The 21,297-nt window shown below is 39.8% G+C and overlaps 1 protein-coding gene across 1 annotated transcript in view; it reads right to left on the bottom strand.

Annotated features, from left to right (window-relative positions):
- Positions 1–21,297, bottom strand: part of FAT2 (FAT atypical cadherin 2) — a 166,282-nt gene that overhangs the window by 39,375 nt on the left and 105,610 nt on the right. The window contains exons 10-15 of the mRNA XM_060240289.1: positions 8,226–12,281; positions 7,170–7,366; positions 4,861–5,014; positions 4,292–4,525; positions 3,085–3,474; positions 718–932 (exon numbers count right to left, since the gene is read on the bottom strand). Coding sequence (XP_060096272.1) covers positions 718–932; positions 3,085–3,474; positions 4,292–4,525; positions 4,861–5,014; positions 7,170–7,366; positions 8,226–12,281 — 5,246 coding nt within the window. The remainder of the gene's footprint in view (positions 1–717; positions 933–3,084; positions 3,475–4,291; positions 4,526–4,860; positions 5,015–7,169; positions 7,367–8,225; positions 12,282–21,297) is intronic.

Below are 21,297 nucleotides of genomic sequence, written 5' to 3'. Positions count from 1 at the left end.
GCAAAGGGAGTTGGTCACTACTTCATGGGAAGGGCTGTAGCTCAGTGGGAGACTACATGCTTTGCAGACCTAAGGTCCCTGGTTCAATTCCTGGCATTGCCATACTGAGGATCTTAATCACTGCTATTAAGACCACTATACAGATTTACATAATAAAATCTTTCTCAACGATCAGTTTATGTTCAGCCTCTCTTTTTTTGGTTCATATCAAATGATTTGATGTCCAAAACAAATAGGCAGTATACAATATACTCATATATCTAAAGCAAAATAAAACAATATATGCATGTATACAAAAGTCCCAAATACCAGACTCTCAAAGTATCTGAAATCCACAAGTATATTGGTCTCCTGCACAAAAGATCTTCTCTTCAATCAATAGCTATACTTCCAAAGTTCCTTAAGGAGTAGATCATTGTTAATGTAAAGTTCCAAAAGCCAAAAGATTATGCATTTGGATCTTTATATTGGCTTCTAAGTGGAACCATATCTCAACAACATTTCAAATAGACAAGGGTTCATGACATAAGGTGGGATCAATAGGACCAATATAATTTAGAAGGAACAAAGGCTATTTTTGACAATAAGTATAGACACTGTCCAATGCAATTATCCAGAGAGGCTTGTGGATCCTACTGAGACATTCAGTTATAATGGCAGAAACAAAAGTGTGGCCTTTGCCTAGTAGACCATAATGGAATTGCAGGTATGTCTTACCATGAGGATCATTTCGCCAATGCCAACATCCTCACGGATGTCAACAATGTAAAGGTCTTGGCTGAACTCTGGCGCATGATCATTTATGTCTGTGATGTTGACCACAACCATAGTGATGTCGCTGAGAGAATCAGAGCCTTTTCTTCTACCCTCGATAGACAAGTAATATTCATGGCTAACTTCAAAATCCAGACTTCCGTTGACAAACAGGATTCCTGAATACACATATGGACAACAAATATGGCACATTCTGAGCACAAATCCAAGAGAACTGAAGGGAATAGCTGCCCATCTCATAGGCAGTAAAACTATTACAAGAACATTTTCAGTTAAAAATTACCAATAAGGCCAGAGATATTTTAAGGATTTTTTAGTAGAAGCAATAGAAACTTAAAATTTACTCTTTTTATGCTTGTGGTATATAAAACAATCCCTCTTGGTTCTTGCAGAATTCATCAAGAGATGCGTGTAAGAAAAAGACCTGGTAAATGAAATACAGGAATGGGCAGGGCACTGTAATGGAACAAGTTGCAAGTGAGGGCCTGCAAGAAATTTGCATTGGCAGTGCTGTCACTCCCTCTGTCACAGTGGGCACTGCGGTGGAAAGTAGTGGTAGATTCCATAGGGTGACTCCTCTTCTGTTTGCATTGTGAAAGAGGGTTCCTTTTCTTCCTCTTTTTCTTGCTGTATCAGAGGCTGATGAGGAGAGGTAGAATCATAGAAGAATCATAGAATCATAGAGTTGAAAGGGACCTCCAGGGTCATCTAGTCCAACCCCCTGCACAATGCAGGAAACTCACAAACACCTCTCCCTAAATTCACAGGATCTTCACTGCTGTCACTGCTGTCAAAAACCTTCAAGGAAGGAGAGCCCACCACCTCCCGAGAAAGCCTGTTCCACTGAGGAATCGCTCTAACGGTCAGGAAGTTCTTCCTAATGTTGAGCCGGAAACTCTTTTGATTTAATTTCAACCCACTGGTTCTGGTCCTACCTTCCGGGGCCACAGAAAACAATTCCACACCATCCTCTATATCAGGGGTGGCCAACGGTAGCTCTCCAGATGTTTTTTGCCTACAACTCCCATCAGCCCCAGCCAGCATGGCCAAAGGCTGGGACTGATGGGTGCCCAAAAATGAACACAATACTCCAGGTGAGGTCTTACCAGAGCAAAGTGATACCATCACATCATGTGATCTGGACACTATACTTCTGTTGATACAGCCCAAAATTGCATTTGCCTTTTTTGCCACTGCCACACTGTTGACTCATGTTTAGCGTATGATTCACTAAGACCCCTAGATCCTTTTCACACATACTACTGCTAAGACAAGTCTCCCCCATCCTATAACCATGCATTGGATTTTTCCTACCTAAATGCAGAACTTTACATTTATCCCTGTTAAAATTCATTTTATTGGTTTTAGCCCAGTTTTCCAGCCTGTCAGGGTCATCCTGGATCCTGTTTCTGTCTTCTTCTGTGTTTGCAATCCCTCCCAATTTAGTATCATCTGCAAATTTAATAAGCTTTCCCTCTATTCCTTCATCCAAATCATTGATAAAGATGTTGAACAAAACAGATCCCAGTATAGATCTCTGAGGCACTCCGCTTGTCACTCCTCTCCAAAAGGACGAGGAACCATTCACAAGCACTCTTTGGTTGCGATCTGTCAACCAGTTACAGATCCACCTAACGGTAACAGGATCCAAACCACATTTTACCAACTTGTCAACAAGGATAGTATGTGGAACCTTATCAAAAGCCTTACTGAAATAAAGATAAACAATGTCTACAGCATTCCCCCAATCCAGCAAGGTAGTCACTTTCTCAAAAAAAGAGATCAGGTTAGTCTGACATGACTTGTTCTTGAGAAAACCAGAACAAGTCATGTCAGGTAGTGATGATGGGGTCACCTAGAACTTTGTTCTCCCAGATCCTAATGTAAAACTCTAACCACTACATCATACTGGCTTTCATGAGGTGACTGCTGTAGAGCAGTCATAAGCAGCTGGGCATGGTGAGTCACACAAGTTACATGATAGTGACTAGTGAGTCTCCTGGTGGTTGCTGCTAGTCCTGGCCCAGTAAGTCCTCTCTCAAAGGTGAAAACAGCCCTGTAAAGAGCCCAGCCTCCACCTTTTACTGACAGAAAACAAAGCTTGAAGACTGGCAATACGGTTGTGATTACCTAGCAACAGCCACTGAGGGCATTCATTTCTTAAAGCTACAGGCACTGCTTCTATCATTTTGTACTTTAAACCACCAATGTGGTTTTTTTTTTAGATTTCAAGTTTTTCTTCAAACCTGATACAAGAGAACAAAAGAGAACAATTGAATATCCTGATTACCGTGTAAACAGTCCACTTACCTGTGTGAGGATGTAACCTGAATTTCCCATGTTCATTTCCATTCACAATTTCATACTTGATCTCTGCATCTTGAGCACCATCTCGCATCAATGAAGACAGGTTCAGAACCTCTGTACCAACAGCTACATCTTCCTGTACCACAGCCACATATTCGCTGTCCAGGAACACTGGCAGATATTCCTTCAGATCCACTACTGAGACTGTTACAGTGGCAAAGGAAGAGAGGGAGTGAGGAAAACCCTTATCCATGGCACACACAGTCAGCTCCATTGTAGACACCTGTGATTCTTTTAGAGGTTTCTCCAATCGAATTATTCCAGTTGCCTCCTCTATGGAAAAGTGCCCATTAGCTGATTCAGCAAGAGAATAGACCACCTCTGCATTAGAACCTGGGGGGAAAAGCACAACAGATAAAGTGAAGACATTTTGGAACCATTACTTGATATACAGAATAAACTGAGTAGCAAACTTCAACATGGTACCTCATTTCCTGAGGCAGGGAACAGAGACTTGGGATTTTATCTTGATCAAAAACTAGAAAACTGTCCTTGCTAGGAATGGTATAAATTATACCAGTATATAGATGCTTTGTTATTATTGGATGGAGTTATCATATTCAATTGTAGAACTAATTGCAAAGTTAAATTTTTTGCACAGTCCAAAGTAGGCTTAACTATTTTAATATATCTTTTAAATAATTTAAAGAAATAAAGAAATAGATAAAAAATAAATAGGAAGAAATTTTCTATATAACATTAATTAATTTATATCACCTCAGGATTAAATGTTACATAATAAAATGTGAGAAAAGATCAGCACAAGTATTTCTGTCCCTGTTGGGAAGCAGGCATGATAAAATGTTTTAAATGTTTTGTCTGCTTTAGAGATTTCTCACTATGGAAGGACTGATGGCATTTCACATAAATATCTAGTTAGTTAGAGTCAAACAACTAAAACTTGTTGGAAACTAAAATTCCACTAGTGTTTAATTCTCAAAGAATATTTACATACTTAGTTGTTCATCTCTATTTTAGGTAGGTATTTGTCCATACACTTCCCCCCGTAAATATCTGAAAGTCATTTTTTTTAATCATTTAAACTAGTTTGCAGAATAAGTTCCTTTGGTTGTTAACTGTTTTTGCATGTTGAAAATACCTGTGGATACTGTTATATGGTAGAATTTGCGAATACCACATTCTGACTTACCTTCATCAGGATCCTTTGCAAATACAACTGCAACGGGTGTCTTTACTGTTGTGTTATCAAAAACAGCTACAGCACAATGACTGGGAAAGAATCTTGGAGTGTTGTCATTCATATCCTTCACATCTATAATTATGTCCACTTGGCAAAAATGTCCTCCTCCATCTGTCGCCTTGGCTACAAGCTGGTACTTAGGCTTTAGCTCTCGATCAAGTAACATGGAAGTAGTCAGCTCCCCTGGATGAAATAATTAATTAGAGAAACATGGCCATGACCATGATGGCATGGAATGCTGCAGCATAGGTTATGTTAATGACATAGATATTTATGGATTTTAAAATGTTTATTAATTGCATTTGCAATTAAAAGGGAAAAAATCCTCTTTTTCAAGTCTTCAGCTGTCTATTTTCAGAAGCATCAAGTCATTAAAACAAAAAAAGAGCTGCACTGGAAGGAAAGTGTGTGCTTGGTTTGCAGTATACAGAAAGATTATTTAGAACAACATATAAAGAATGATTCAGAAATCAAGCATCTCCTTCCTAAATTGCTATGGGGATTGTTTTCACTTTTACCTGTATGTGAGTCTAGTCTAAAGTCTTCAGAACTAGGTCCATGGAGACTATAAGCAATCTGGCCATTGCTGCCAACATCAGCATCAGTGGCTGATACTTTCAAAACAGAAAACCCTGGAAGTGCATCTTCTGAAACTTCTCCTTTGTATGGTGTCTGGAAAGAAGAGACAGCATTTTACCACTAAGAACAATGGACTTCATTCCATATTCATAATGGCTGAACTGGCCCAGTCCTAGTAATGGATATGACTGCAAGTGGAGGTCACAGAGGGAGTCCCGTGGCGCAGAGCTTGTTGGGTGACCTTGGGCCAGTCATATACTATCAGCCTAACCAAACTCACACTATTATAGGGAAGATAAAATGGAGGAGAGGAGAATGGAGTAAGCCTCTTTGGGCCCCTTTGGGGAGGAAGGCAGGGCATAAATGAAGTGAATAAATAATACTATGCTTTTGATGTGGGAGCAGTAATCTTTGGCTAAGAAAGTGTGGGCCTGGTCAGTACCTGGGTGACAGACAACTGTGGGCAACCAAATAAGCTACTAGAAGTTTTTTAAGAGTGGGCTATAATAAGTTATTTGGTGAGGTTGCAGGTAGGGCCCTAGGGGCAGCAAGCTTTTATCCTGCACCACACCTAGAATATTATAAGTACTTTTATAAATAATAAAGTATGGTGTTCTGCACCCAAGGGAGATGCTAACAAAATACAAACAATATATGTGGTTCATTAAGAAAGTCACCATCACTTATGCAATATAGCTCATAGATGACAGCTCCATCTATGGATACTAAAATCAATGGATCAGTTGCAGGGGCCACATGGTGAAGGGAGATTTTTTGACAAATCTGGGGGATAACCAAGTTGGCAGAAAAATCTGCTCTTTCTTTTAAAAATTGAGAGGGGCTTACAAATCCCCATAACGGAAGAAGTTTTCCAAGCCATGGGGGGGGGGGAGTAGTGATGACTCTGTGTGCCCTAGTGCAGCCCACCCCTACTTCTCCTCTGGAGGCTGGTGGGCAGGGAGAAGGAATGGGAGCCATTCCTTGTTGAAAAAGTGGCAATGTTGTGGGTGGGAAGAGCAGAAGCTGCTGTACTCCCCCACTTCAGCCAGGTAGGTGGGTAGCAGAGGGAAACCCCCACCCCACACACACACACTCCAAAGAAGTTGGGAGAAGGCAGGCAGATAAATGGATAAGTGAGGGGAGAGTAGGAGCTGCCACTGCTACTCTCCCACTGCCTCCATGCATGCTGGGCAGGTGAGGAAGAGCCAGTAACACTGTCAGTTTGGTGTAGTGGTTAAGTGTGCGTACTCTTATCTGGGAGAACTGGGTTTGATTCCCCACTCCTCCACTTACAGCTGCTGGAATGGCCTTGGGTTATAGCCATAGCTATTGCAGGAGTTGTCCTTGAAAGGGCAGCTGCTATGAGAGCCCTCTCAGCCCCACCCACCTCACAGGGTGTCTGTTGTGGGGGGAGAAGATATAGGAGATTGTAAGCTGCTCTGAGTCTCTGATTCAGAGAAAAAGCCGAGGTATAAATCTGCAGTCTTCTCCTTCTTCCCACCACCAGAAGTCAGTGAATAGGTGGGTGAGCCAGGCTGGCAGTAACTAGGCGAGGGGAAGGGTAAATAGCTGGTGCAGTAGGCATGGGGCAGGGGGGAGAATAGGATTCTCCACTCCAGGAATATTGCAGGTCTTTATTTGTACTTATACAGTTGTGGCAAAGGGAAGACTTACTACAAGCATATATGCTTCTGTTCATTCCCTTTATACTTCTTGCTTGAAGTATGGCATGATCCATGGAATTTGTTTTAAGACATTTTAGGGATTTTATTTCATTCTACTGCCCTCGCAACACAGAATAGATATCAGTAGAGAAAACTGCTCCCAATAACTCAAGATATTAATCTAGGATATTTTGAACAGGCTCTCTTTTCAGATACTACTATCTGGTAAGTTTTCAATACTGTACTTTGCCATGCATTTATGTTTCATCTCAGACCAGTTGTACAGTGCCCCACACATGAGTCTGGTGACCAGGTTTTTTTCTAACTCTTTCGTTGTTTATTCAAAATGATCAAAGTCAAAAGGAGATAGTATTTTGGCCTTTCCAGTAGCTCTGATACAGCAGTAAGCTAAAAGAACTAGAGCATGCTAAAAACAAAATGTGTGGGATGGCCCAGTATTGAGGACAATGGCTGAAGCATTTGACTCCTTCTGATCAGCCTTGGCTCAAAATTGCCATACAGAATGGACAGTCTGGTGGTTTCTGGGTGCTTTCAGAGACTGCTTTAAGGACATACATAATCACCTGATTGCATTCAGGGCTGTTATCATTATCATCAAGGACCAAAATCTCCACTTCTGTTGATGTCTGAAACTTCCCATCAGAAGCCACAACCTTGAGTTGATATTTTTCTGTATCTTCCCTGTTCAGAGGCCTTCTGGAAAAAATCCTCCATTCTCCATTCACTTGGTCAACACTGAACTGTCCCAGAACATCTCCTTCTGAAGAGGCAAATAAGACAAAACTATTGAAAGTCAGTACAAAACAATTAAGAGTTTCAAAGAGAGAGAGAGATAAAGAAAAGAGATTGGTAAGCAAATCCTAAAGCAAATGTGCTAGAATTGCCAGTTTCAGAACCAGCTATAAGAAACAAGAGGGGGGAAAGTCATTTTGTTCACCATGTCTAGACTGCTTGGTTATGGGTCTGTTCACAGAACTGAACATCTATATTGATTATTGATTATGTAGGCTGAAAGACATAATGAATGTTCTTACAATGCCAGCAAATGGAGCGTCTGCAGAATGGGAGTAATATACATGCTTTGTCTAGCTCCTGTTAATAGCTGAGTTGTGGCATTCTGGGCCAGCTGAAGTTTCTGAGTTGATTTTGTGGGGAAACCAATGAACAGTGCATTACAATAGACTAGTCTCAATGCTACTGTGGTGTGGATCCAAGTGGCCAAGTCAAGTGTTTCAAGGTATGGGGCCATATTACAGGCTAGGCTGAATTGGAAGAAAGCTTTTTTGCAGCGGCATTAACTCGCATCTCCAGTAAGAAAGCTGGATCCAGGTATGACCCCAAGACTTTAAACTGAATCAGAAAGGGTCAGTCAAATTCCATAAAAAGTAGAGAGAAAAATACGCTGTACAAGTTGGAGGATGGTGAGCGATCAAGAAGCAGAGCTTGGGAAATATTCTCCTGATGCTAGTTTCTTCTGTGCTACATTTTTAGAGACCTGAAAAAGGCAATTTCCCCATCTTGACCCATTTTCATCCCCCCACCCCCTTTAATTGGGTTTTCGGTAATATTCTGTTCATGCTAATTTATTTACATTTTTTATAAAAAAAATAGATTCTTACCTGTTATGTAACATGTGACTTGTTTGTTTTGCTCTGAAATATCAGCGTCTGTAGTTCTCAGAGTGGTAATCATCTGCCATGACTCAGCATTCTCAATCACAGACCCTTTGTAGATTTCTGAGGTGAACTGTGGAGCATTGTCATTTTCATCAGTGACAGTTACCTCCACTAATGCTTGGGAATGAAGCTGGACTTTCCTGCCATGGTCTGATGCCACAACATAAAACTGATATAATTCCTGGACTTCACAGTCTAGCTCTTTAAGTGTTGTGATCCAGCCAGTCTCACTGTCAATAGTGAAGACCTCCCTGACATTGCCAGGTTCCAATGCTAGGCTATAGGTCACCTCCCCATCACTTCCAGTATCCTGGTCACTAGCAGTGACCTGAATTACAGTGGTTCCTGCTGGCATATTCTCCATTACAAAGGCTCTGTAGGGATCAGCATCAAAAACAGGCTTGTTATCATTGACATCTTTTACATGGATGTTTATGGATACCAAAGACACCAAGTCAGTATCTTGGCGTGAGCAGTGAGCCAAGACATCAACTTGGTACCATTTCATCTTCTCATGGTCCATTGCTTTTTGAATAGTCAGGGACCCTGTTCGCTTATCCAAAGCAAATACCCCATCTTTATTGCTTTCAGCAGTGGTTCCTTTCACCAGACTGTAGATTACTGGATCTTCTGCCACAGCTCTGACTATTCCTATTTCTGACCCTTCTGGAAGATCCTCAGATGCTGAGAAGGTATACAGTGGCTCTGAAAACCTTGGCAAAGACACTTCCTTTGGAACAACTTGAAGGTTCACTGGTACTACAGAATTCCAGTGTGGAGGTCGGGCATCTTCAGCTTTAACTTTAAAGTTCACTGTTCTGTTTTCTAGCCCACTGAGACTCTCCTTGACCTTAACAACTCCAGTGGCAGTGTTAATTTCAACAACATCCTCTGCAATGACATCTATCACTGAATCAACAGAGTAAATTACATCAGCATTAACTCCTTCATCAGCATCATATGCTAGTACTTGGATGACTGGGGATCCTTTGCTCATGTTTGACTGGACAGACAAGACATATTCAGAAGCTTTGAACTGAGGGGGATTGTCATTTTCATCTGTGAGTATGATTTTGACTGTGCAAAAGGCCACCTTCCCTCCCCCATCTCTGGCCATGACTTTAATAGCGACAACCCTTTCTGTGGAATTTTCCCTGTCCAGTTTCTGCAATGTTTCTATGTGGCCATTGTTATCTATCGCAAATTTCTCTTGGCCAAGTTTGTTTATGATGGTATAATCAACAGTGCCATATGGGCCATCATCTGGATCAATGGCTAACAATTCGATCACCTTGGTTCCTATCTTGGTGTTTTCAACCAATACCGCTTCATATACATCCTGCTGAAATGATGGGTTGTATTTATTTACATTTGTGGTATTGATGTATACTGGCACTGTAGTCTTAAACACTCCATCGGATGCAGAAACCCTGAGGTTATAAAAAGATTCCAGGTCCTTTTTGCAACGATTCAGTGTGGAAATGGTTCCAGAAGCGCTATTAATGGTAAAATGCCTGTTGTCATTTCCTGAAAGTATCATATATTCTAGCCTTGGGGTGTCTCTGCTGTCCGAGTCAAAAGCTTGGACTTTTATCACAATGTGACCACAAGTGGCCATTTCACTTACATTCGCTTCATACTGAAGTTGGCTGAACTTGGGTGGGTTATCATTGATGTCCAGCACACTGACAATCACAAGGGCTTCACTGCTAAGAGGAGGCATGCCATGGTCCGTGGCTCTCACTTTAAAGTGAAATTTATGGTTGGTTTCATAATCTAGTGCCTGATTTGTTGTTATTTGACCCGTGCTGGCATCAACATTAAAGAATTTTGTCATGTCTGAGCTGTCCTCCAAGATGTAGTATGAAATCAGCCCATTCCGCCCTGAGTCTCTATCAGTAGCAAAGACTTGTACAACAGGCGTCCAAGCTGGCCCACTTTCAGAGACTGATGCATTATAAACCATCTGAGAAAACACAGGTAAATTGTCATTAACATCCTCAACCTCTACTTCTACCATTGCTTCTGAAAAGGCACCCAGTGCAGTATCTGTTGCTCTGACAGTAAAGGCATGCTTCACCACAGATTCATAATCTAGTTGGCTGATGATCGTAAGTACACCAGTCTTGAAGTCCATGTTGAACTGCTTAAGGACCTCTTTTTCCACAATGTTGTATATAAGGCGCAAACCTTCAGGGCTCCGAGCCTGGACATGGAGAACAGGAGTGTAGAGTGGAATGTTTTCAGGCACTTTCACATTGTAGAAGAGGCTTTGGAAAAGAGGATTGGATTTGTTCCTCACTGTGACAAAAACCTCTTCCACAGCATACAAGGGAGGCTCACCATCATCTGTGGCTTTAACTTTCAGTGTATATTTATTTAAAGTTTGATAATCAAGGGGTTTCTTGAGTGAAATGTCCCCTAAGAAGGGATCAATCCAGAAATATTCATAGTCTTCCATAAAGGAGTAAAAAATCACTCCATTATTTCCCACATCCTGGTCAGTTGCAGACACCTGAAAGATGACATCGCCTGGCTCAGTGCCATCCTGTACTGATGTATAATAAGGAACATTCTCAAAATGGGGTGGATTGTCATTAACATCATCCACATATATTTTCACTACAGCTTGAGACACCCTTGGTGGATTTTTAACATCCTTTACTTCCACAGCAATCTCATACATATCCCGAGTTTCACGGTCAAATTTCACGCCATTTGTCTGTAGCACTCCTGAAGACTGGATCATCCTGAACCTCTCTTTTTCATTCATGATGGAATAAAGGACTGGTTCATTCAACTGATTGCCAGTAACTCCAAGCACAACCAGAGTTTTAATATCGGTAGAGTTTTCTGTCACTGTTGCCATATATAAATGGTGATCAAATTTTAAGCTACTGTCTTGTGCTTTAGTAAAATTCATCCTTACCAAAGCATTAGTCTTATACAGACCATCTCCAGCTCTAACTGTAAGTTCATGATAGCTTCCCACAGTGGTAGTGTTCAGCACAGAGATAAGTCCAGTTGTTGGGTGGATGTGGAAAACATTCTCAGGATTGCCTTCTGGTATACTGTAAATTACCTCTGAATCTTTATCTTCTGCATATACCATGAGAAGCTCCATACCTTGATACCCTGGTAGCACAGCAGACATTTCATATATGCTGTTTGAAAATATTGGAGGACAGTCATTTATATCTCTGACATAAATGGTGACTTCAATCGGTTTGGAAGCAAATAAAGTGGGATTGCCATTGTCATGAATGTGGACACTGAAGTGGAAAACTGGGGTCTGTTCATAGTCAATATTAGCACTTGTAGTAAGAGTGCCCATGCTTGGATCTATTCTGAAAAACTCCAGTGCCTCTAGTTGCAAAATTTCATAGCACAACAAAGCATTGGAATTTTGATCAGCATCTGAAGCACGTATCACTAGGGGGGCATTGTTTTCATCCATAACCATACTGCCTAATGGAATGTTCTCATTGATCCAGCCAACAAAAGAAGAGTTATCGAAGACAGGTGCATTATCATTCTCATCTATGACATAAACAAACACTAAAGCATCCATAAAGGCTCCAGCCATGTTGGTGCCACGGATTTTCAACTGATAAGATGAAGTCTGCTCAAAATCTAAGTTTTTCTGAGTAGAAATAAGGCCAGACTGATAATTAATGGAGAATAAATCATTCCTATTTCCTTCTTTAATTTCATAGCTAACAGGCAAAACACTCTTGGCAGAAACAAGGATGACAGGAGAGCCAATGACTGCAGATTCACTGATTTCTGTAACATATTCCACTGCAGTAAACTGGGGAGGTGTGCCATCAGAGGGTTTAATGTAAATGTGCACAGTAGCTGAATCTGCCAGCTGAGGGAATCCTTGGTCTTCTGCTTTTACAGTCAGATCAAATCTTTCTTGCTTGGATCGATCTAGTTTCTTAGAAACTGTAATAATTCCAGAGTGCATGTTGATAGAGAAGAATTCTCCAATGTTCCCTGAAACAAAGATAAATTTAAATGAATAAAGTAAATTAACTCTTTAACTGACCTTAAAGACTCTTTAATTTACCTTTGCTGGTTTCTGTCTAAATCACAATGAAATTTGCCATACTTATTCTCTGGGAAACTCCATTCTATTCTATGGAGCTTAAGCTTGACAACTGTATCATCTGCTATTTAATTCATAAGTGTGGTCCCAAGATGTGGATCAAAAAACTCTGCACAATTATATGACTCAGAGCTGGGAAAAATGTTTCTACAAATTTAAGGGACTTCTCAGGTTTGCAGAAAAACCTGAACATCCTAAAATAACCTCCTAAGAGAAGTTTTCAGATTTTCATGGGGAATATTTTAGGTGGCAGTTTTGATTACTACAGAAACACAAAATAGCTCCTGACAATGGAAAGTGGCAAAGGGCGATATAAACACATAACACATTAAGCTGCCTTATATTGAATCATGTGGCTGTAAAATACAAGAAAAGCCACAGGGTAACACCAGACTTAAATACTTAACAACACTTAAAAGTATTAAATATGCATAACTGAGAACAATATGTGAAATAGCAAAGCCCACTCTAACAAGGGAAATTCTACTTACAAATAATATAACAAAGTAATACAATATAACACAGTGCAATAATCAATACAAAAGCAGGTTACTCTTTTTTTTTTTTTTAAATGTCCAAAAACTTTTTTATTGAATTTAGTAAACATACAAATAAAGCAATCAATGACTGTATCTGCAATCATTCTTTGTGTATAAGCATAGCATACCAGTAGAAAACAGAATATATATATATACACAAAATACAAACAAAACAACACATACATACATTCACACATACCTACATACTTGGCAGCTGAATTAAAAAATAAGTACTCTGTCCATATGTTAATTACATCAAATTAATAATGTCATAATATCTACCAGGAATACATGTACGCATCTGATCTACAGGACTAAAAGAAAATTTAAGAAATGGAAGCCACTTGTACATCAGAGAATCGTTACCTTCTGAATTATTTATATTGCATAAACTATCTGCTATCTTGTCCATAGCATAGACCTCCCAGATTTTAGCATACCAGGCTTTAACTGGAGGAATATTGGGAGATTTCCAAAATTGGGCTAACACCATTTTAGCAGCAGCTAGTAAAAGGGATATCAGGGATTTATTGAGAGAAGTAATAGAAATACCTTTCCAACAGTCAAGCAAAATGAGTTCCAATCTTAAGGGTAAACTATAGCCCGTGATATCCTTGATTTTTGCCACAATTACTGCCCAAAACGACTGCACCCTCGGGCAAGACCACCAGCAGTGTATAAATGTGCCCACCTCTCCACAATTTTTCCAACATTTGGAGGATTGATTTATCGCCATATGGCTTAATCTCTGAGGTGTTAAATACCACCGGAACAAAATTTTTTGAGTTTGTAATTGTATATTCAATGATTTTGAAACAAACGAAGGAGATGACCAGATTTGTTGCCAAACATCCTCCTGAAAATTAATTGAACTATTCCTTTGCCAAATTTCTTGATAGGATAACAAATCAACAGCATCAATGTCTAGCAAACCCTTATAGATAAATGAAATCAGTCCCTTCCGCTTTAAAAAAGGAGATTGTAGCAAGGATTCAAAGAAAGTAAGAGGTCGATTGAAATTGTATTTCTTTGAGAGTGATGTCACCAAGTTGTTAATTTGCAAGTATTCAAACCATGGGATTTTTGTCCCACCAGTTTTCTCTTCTAAAGATTTTTTGTCGAGCACTTTTCCATTGGACAAAATATCCACAAACCTATAAAGATTATATTTTTTCCAAATTGGAAAAGACTTGTAAAAAAACCCCGGTTGAAACCAAGAAACATCCATAAAATGAGATAGTGGAGACATAGGAGGGGCTAAAAAGAGGCGGCGTTTGTCCCAAATCTGAAAAATGGCTTTAAGGAAAAGCTTGGAGGAGATATTAGGAGGTCTCTTCTTTGGAAATTCCCATAATGTAGATTGAAACGATTTGTTATTTAGATAGGTATCTTCTAGGACCTTCCAGCCTGAATTTAAATCAGCATCATGGTATCTGACAAGGCCTCCTAAAATGGCAGCTTCATAAAATTTATGCAGATCCGGAAGAGCCAGACCACCTGAGGATTTAGAACGAATAAGAGTTGCATACCCTATTCTAGATAAGCCCTTGTTCCAAATGTATCTTAAGAACGAACGACGCCAACCCACAAATAAGTCCTCAGGAATAAGAATAGGAATGGCTCGAAATAAAAACAGAAATTTGGGAAAAATAAAAGATTTAATAATCTGAATTTTTTCATTCCAGGGAATGAGTGAAGAATTTTTATTCTTTTGCATAGTAAGAATGTCCTTAATCAATAAATGATGATTGACTTTAAAAATATCTCCCAATTTTAAAGGTATATTGATCCCCAAATATGTCCAATATCTATCCATTTTTTTGAAGTGATAATTTGAGTAGATGGAATCTTGGAGAGCATCTGAAATTGTGATGGGATAAAGAATGGTTTTAGATGGGTTTACTCGAAGACCCGATATAGAAGAAAATACAGATAATAAATCAAAGACAGCTGGTAAAGAAGTCTTAGGTTTTGTAACAAAAAGCACTAGGTCATCTGCAAACAAAGACACCTTAATTTGTTTCTTTCTAATAGGGATACCAGCAATAATATTGGTATTACGGATAGCATTAGCAAGAGGTTCAATTGCGATTGCAAAAAGCAGAGGAGACAAGGGGCAACCTTGCCTCGTCCCTCTGAAAAGATTAAATTCTTCAGAATCCAAATTATTAATAGAAAGAATAGCAGAAGGCGACTTATATAAAGAATGGATTATCTTCAGAAAATTCGGGCCAAAATTCATTTTCTGCAGTAAGGTTGTAAGATAAGGAACTTCAACGGAATCAAAGGCTTTTTCAAAATCAATAGACAAGATAAAGGAAGACTCAATATTAAATTTCCGGCAGTATTGAATAACATCAAGGACCATTCTAGTATTGTCCGTTAACTCACGGTGTGGGATAAAGCCCGATTGGTCAGGATGAATGTAGTTCCCTATAAAAGTATTAAGCCTAGCCACCAGGGCTGCTGTAAAAATCTTGTAATCGCAATTAAGGAGCGATATCGGCCTGTATGAACTAGGGTCTAGCAAGTCTTTGTCTTTCTTTGGAAGAAGAATGATTTTTGCCTGTGACCAAGTAACTGGAAAAGAACCAGACTGTACAAACTGATTACAGGCGTCCGCCAAGATGGGAGCCAACAAAGTATTAAAAAATTTATAAAATTCTGGTATAAAGCCATCTCGGCCTGGAGATTTATTGGATTTCATAGACTTGATAGTCTCCTGTATTTCAAGTGCAGTAAAAGGTTTGTCCAAAAGGGATTTAACCTCAGGAGAAACAGGCTTAATAACTGAGTGAGTGTCTAAAAAAGATGAAATAAGGTCTGATGCTGGATGCTGGGAGGAATATAGAGATGAATAGTATTTTTTAAAAACTCCTACAATATCCTTAGTGGAATGTTTCAAGGTACCGGATTTAGAACGAATGGAAGAAATAGCCATTGAGGATATTCTCTTTTTAACCTTCCATGATAGGAGTTTAAGGGATTGAGGAGTTCGAAACCAATATTTTTGTTTTATATAAGCCATTTGTTTTTGAATCTTGGAGACGTCAAAAGATTCTAATTTTTTCCTTTCTATAAGAAGTTTTGAATAAGTTTTTTTGCTACCAAATTTTTTAAATTTCACTTCCAATTTGGTAATGTTGGCAACCAAATCTGATCTAATTTTGTCTTTTTCTTTTTTATACGAAGAGGCAATAGCCAAAAATCTGCCACGAATTACAGCTTTAAACGAGTCCCAAACTATATGCTGAGGTACTCCACACTCAGTATTGAATTGAAAAAATTCTTTAATGTCTTTTTCAATGGAATCTGTAACCGATTTCATAGACAGAAGTTTACTATCCAATCTCCAATTAAAAGAAAAAGATCTTTCAGTGATTCCTGACATATAACCTTCCAACCATGCATGATCAGACCAAATCATTGGGCCAATGTCTACTTTAAAAAAAAGGTTAGAAATAGAATCCGAAACTAAAAGAAAATCTATTCTGGAATAAGTTTGATGACGAGAAGAAAAGAAGGTATAGTCTCTTTCTTTTGGATGCCTGCTTCTCCAAATGTCTGACAGATTATAGGATTGAAAGATTTGAGCTAAATCATTTTGGCCATTCGAATCTTTTGATTGAGACCATTTATTGGCAGATAGAGGTAGCAGGCTTTTTTGAGATCTATCTAAAGAAGGATTGACAACATAGTTGAGATCTCCTCCCAAAATAATGGGCCCTTTATGAAAAGTTTGAAGTTGTGACAACGTATCTTTAATAAATGCAATTTGTCCATCATTTGGAGCATACACCGATGCCAGAGTATAAGGGCTACCATTAAAGACCCCATTGATAAAAATATACCGACCCCTAGGGTCAATTGAGGAATTTTCAAAAGTGAATTGGACTGATTTACCTATTAAGATGGCCACACCTCTTGCTTTGGAGGACCCGTAAGCTTGAAATTGATGAGCAAAAAATTTTGACTGGAAGACCTTGGGCTGGTTACCCTTAAGGTGAGTTTCTTGCAAAAAAACTATATCTGGTTTCTGATGAGAGATGGCAGAGGCAACCCGTTTTTTCTTAATTAAATTATTTAGCCCATTACAGTTTAGAGACAGAAATTTCAAGTGGCACTCTGCCATAATTGAAAGAGGAAATAACCAAGGTTATCAAAATTATTGCAATTCATAGCTTTGAACCCAGGTGCCACCAGGATAGCTAGAGGCGAATCCTGTAGATCAAATTTCAAAGGTATGAGGACAGATTTCAGATCAAAGGCTTTAAAAAACTTCCAACTAAATCCATAATAATTCAATACAGTTATGCTGCCCGTAACACAAACAAAAAACCATAACCAACACCAGTGGTCTAGCATTAACAGACACTAGCCACTAACTCACCCTCCAACTCTGTTAACCCAAACTTGGGAAAACAACAACTATTTACTTAAAAGGATAAATTTGAAGCGGAAGTCTTCGTTACTGAAGACACCACACAACTAGCAACAACTACCAAATGGAGCTAATTAAAAAAAACTGAAGTTCTCCATTCTCCCTCTCTGCCAAAAATGCTTATATTTAACACTATCAACCCAGCAAAAATAAAAATTATAAACAGAATAACAGAGCCGAATGTATAGAAAGTTTATAGTGAAAGGCCAAACAAAGCTGATCGAGTCAAGGCTAAAATGCCTAGAAAGCCACATATAATAAAACCTGTGCCTTTTACCAACTCAGGTTAGTGAATTAAAGATAATTACAGGCAAACTAATATACCATGTGTAACAGCATCAGATCTCGATCACAAAGTTATTGTAAGACTTAAGACACTATGATAAAAATACAATGAAACTTTAAACAGAACTATGAACGCTATTAAATACTGGTCTCCCCAAACACTCCCCACCAACTATCCTTCAGCCACTTATAAGCCTATGTAGGGAGATATGATGGTGAGGGAAACAAGTTTCCAAACCTTCATAGTAGCATAAGGCACAAACTGACACACACATACATTCCCTACCCACCCTCTGTCTCACAGATTCATTTCCATTCAACAATTCACACAGGAAGGGAAAAGGTCCTGACAATTCATTAACTCATAGTAGAAAGAAATATATTGATATAAAACCCTAATCATACTATTCAAGTTTCTCACTCTGATCTACCCCCCCTCACTCACTCTCTCTCCCTCCCTCTCTCCCACTCCCTCACTCAACACCCAGCCTCCCCATTCCAGCTCCTACTCAAACCATATATTCCAAGTCACCCCATTCTTCCAATCATGCATACCCAATCAACCAAGAAGATTTCCTTTAATGAGTTGATTTGAATTAATAACTCCCTCACATTCATAACATTGTGTTCAAAAGATATAAATAACCCAAAAAAAAGGGGGGGGGACCCCCCAATTTCGTATATAAACATTGCTTCATAGGCACGAAACAATCATCAGCATATTTCTAAGCCGTGACAGAGTTACACGTAGGCAAAGCTTATAAGTCAGCAGTTCAGTAGGCAAAGCTTATATGTCAGGGAAAAAAAAAAAAAAGTGGACGTCAAGAATCCACACAAAAAAGGGAAGATTTCTGCATAGCAACAGTTCCAGTGTTTAGCTTCTAGGAGAAACAGGCCGATCAGGACGGTTCATAGGCACACGACGCCATCTGGTGTCTGAAGTTATTGAGTGAACATGTGAAACTGCTTCTATAAGGCCGGTGGGAACAGGAAGATTCAAATCTCTCAGCATGCTTAGGCCTGAGTCAAGGCCTCCAGCGACAAACGACCGATCCTGTACAGTAACTTGCAGCTTGTACGAAGCAACCCATCGATATCTGATGTTTTCCCTGTTCAGGATTTCAATAATTGGCTTCAAAATTTTCCGCCTTTGCAAGGTTTCAGAAGACAAATCCTGTAGAATTTGGATGTTGTAATCTCCTAGCAGAAGTGGATTTATAGCCCGGGCTTTTTGCAGCAGCTTGGATTTAACTGAGGCAGAAGAGAAACGGACTAAAATGTCCCTAGGCAACGAAGTTTTCTGTGTGCGCAAAGGGCCAATTCTATATGCAGCCTCCAGGGCACAAAGATCAGATTCAGAAAAACCCAATGCCTTTGAAAGCCAGGAGGCTATAAGAGATTTTAGGTCAGAGGGAGAGGCAGAGTTCTCGGGGAGCCCGCGAATTTTAACATTCCCCATTTTCAGTTGGTTCTCAAGTGCAATAATTTTATCAGTGGCCCATTCATCTCTTTTATAAAAATACTGAGTGTCCTCCTGCACAGCACATGCCATGTTAAAAGCAGAATCTGCAGTCTCTGCCACCTTCTCTAAGGACGTTTTGAAACCCTCCAACTGAGCAGAAAGGGGCTGGATCATGGCAGATATTTTGTCAGTCATATTTTTTTCCAGTTTTTGAAAAGCCTCCATTACCTCAGAACGAAATGAAGCTAGGTCTGCTGCTGTGTTTTCCCCTTCTCCCGACGCCATCTTGCTTGCAGGGCTGCTTGCTTTTCCTGAGGCCTTAGCCTTAGGCTTTTTGGGAAAATAGTCTTTAACAGAGTTCCTTGGGTTTCTTTTTGATCTGGATTTTTGACCATCTACTGTTCCCATACTAATTAAAGAAAAAAAAGAAAACAAACAACAACGCTGGGCGCTTGCTTAAGTGGATTTGGCAGGGGTAAGTAAGGAGCTCTGTTTTCAGGCGTCCATTCCCTATGCGTGCGACCAGCAGGTTACTCTTGAGAAGTAAATATCAAGCCAGTCAGATGGTGATCTGAACCCTCTGCTCACGACCTGAGTTCGATCCCAGTGAAAACTGGTTCAGGTAGCTGGCCCAAGGTTGACTCAGCCTTCCATCCTTCTGAGGTCAGTAAAATGAGTACCCAGCTTGCTGGGGGGAAGGTGTAAAAGACTGGGGAAGGCAATGGCAAACCACCCCGTAAAAAGTCTGCCGTGAAAACGTGAAAGCAACGTCACCCCAGAGTCGGAAACGACTGGTGCTTGCTCAGGGGACCTTTCCTTTCCTATATTGTATAACTTTGTTGTATTATTTGTAAGTAGAATTTCCCTTGTTAGAGTGGGCTTTGCTATTTCACATATTGTTCTCAATTATACATGTTTAATACTTTTAAGTGTTGTTAAGTATTTAAGTCTGGTGTTATTCTGGACTTTTCTTGCATTTACAGCCACGTAATTACCCCAGGTCTCCTTTGTTTGTTGATTATATTAAATCACACCTTTGGTCCATCAAGATCATTACTGTCTGCTCAAACTGGCAGCAGCTCACTCGGGTCTTAGGCAAAGGTCTTTCACATCATCTACTACTTGATCCCTTTAATTGGAGACACCGGGAACTGAATCCTGGACCTCCTGCATATCAAGGAGATACTTTACCACTCAGACATAGCCCCTATCCCAAACCATGGAAGGTGCAAGGTGGGAGGATACCAGTGGGGCCATGAGTTTACAACAGTTGGGCAAGTGGGTTGAGTGGATGGATGATGGAGGATAACAGCATGGGAGATAAAAGGAAGATATGACAGAGCAGAGGAAGGATGGCCAGATGGAGTCGGAGAAAAAGGAGAGGAAGTAGCTACTAGCAGGGAAGAGAGTTCCCCTTTCTACCAGTCCTCATGGGTCACCAGCCTGTTCATTCATATTCTTAGTGTAAGAGTCTTTCTAAAATGAAAGGCAATAGTGATCCATGGGTGTAAGGATGATACATTGTTCACCCTCTCCTCCTTCTGGAGCCGTTTTCAATCTCAAAACTTTATTTCCAGGGCTGAGGGACTTCTGCATACTAACTGCTGCACCAGTTGGGTGGCTGCAGTAGGGAGAGGGAAGGGGATGAAATCACTCCTTTCCTCTCCTACAAGCAGAGTTCATGGATCAGAAATGGCACTAGAAGGGAGGGGAGGGTGGGGAAGATTCTAAATCATCAGTGCTTTCTGCTGGCAATTCACATGATCCAAGCCTACTCAGAAGAATACAATATGCAACAATTCTTTCCCTCCCATGCTGCTTTCTGTTTAAAGGGAAATAGGAATGTGAAATGTATGCACCCTATGCATTCATAGCACAACATACTGACAATGGTTCATACAATATCTTATATGGGCCTGTCTATATGTGACAATAGGAGAAAAACAGGAGAAAAATAAAGCCACTATAGCAAGACTCTGGCAGGTATTGATAAACAAAGAAATGCTCAGGAAAAGCCCCTTGAAAGTTCTAATGACAAATTCTTTGCCTTTTCAACTGCTGTCTTATCCAGGAAGGGAAAATCTTTAATAATTACCTCTCAAAATGAAAGTTGTTACCAGTAAATATAAGGGACAATGTTTCCACAGACTGGGTCACATGGGCTCCAAAGACCTGCA

The sequence above is a fragment of the Heteronotia binoei genome, chromosome 5, assembly GCF_032191835.1.
Source record: "Heteronotia binoei isolate CCM8104 ecotype False Entrance Well chromosome 5, APGP_CSIRO_Hbin_v1, whole genome shotgun sequence".
In the NCBI taxonomy this organism is placed as follows: Eukaryota; Metazoa; Chordata; class Lepidosauria; order Squamata; family Gekkonidae; genus Heteronotia; species Heteronotia binoei.
This window is presented reverse-complemented; position numbering and strand designations above follow the sequence as displayed.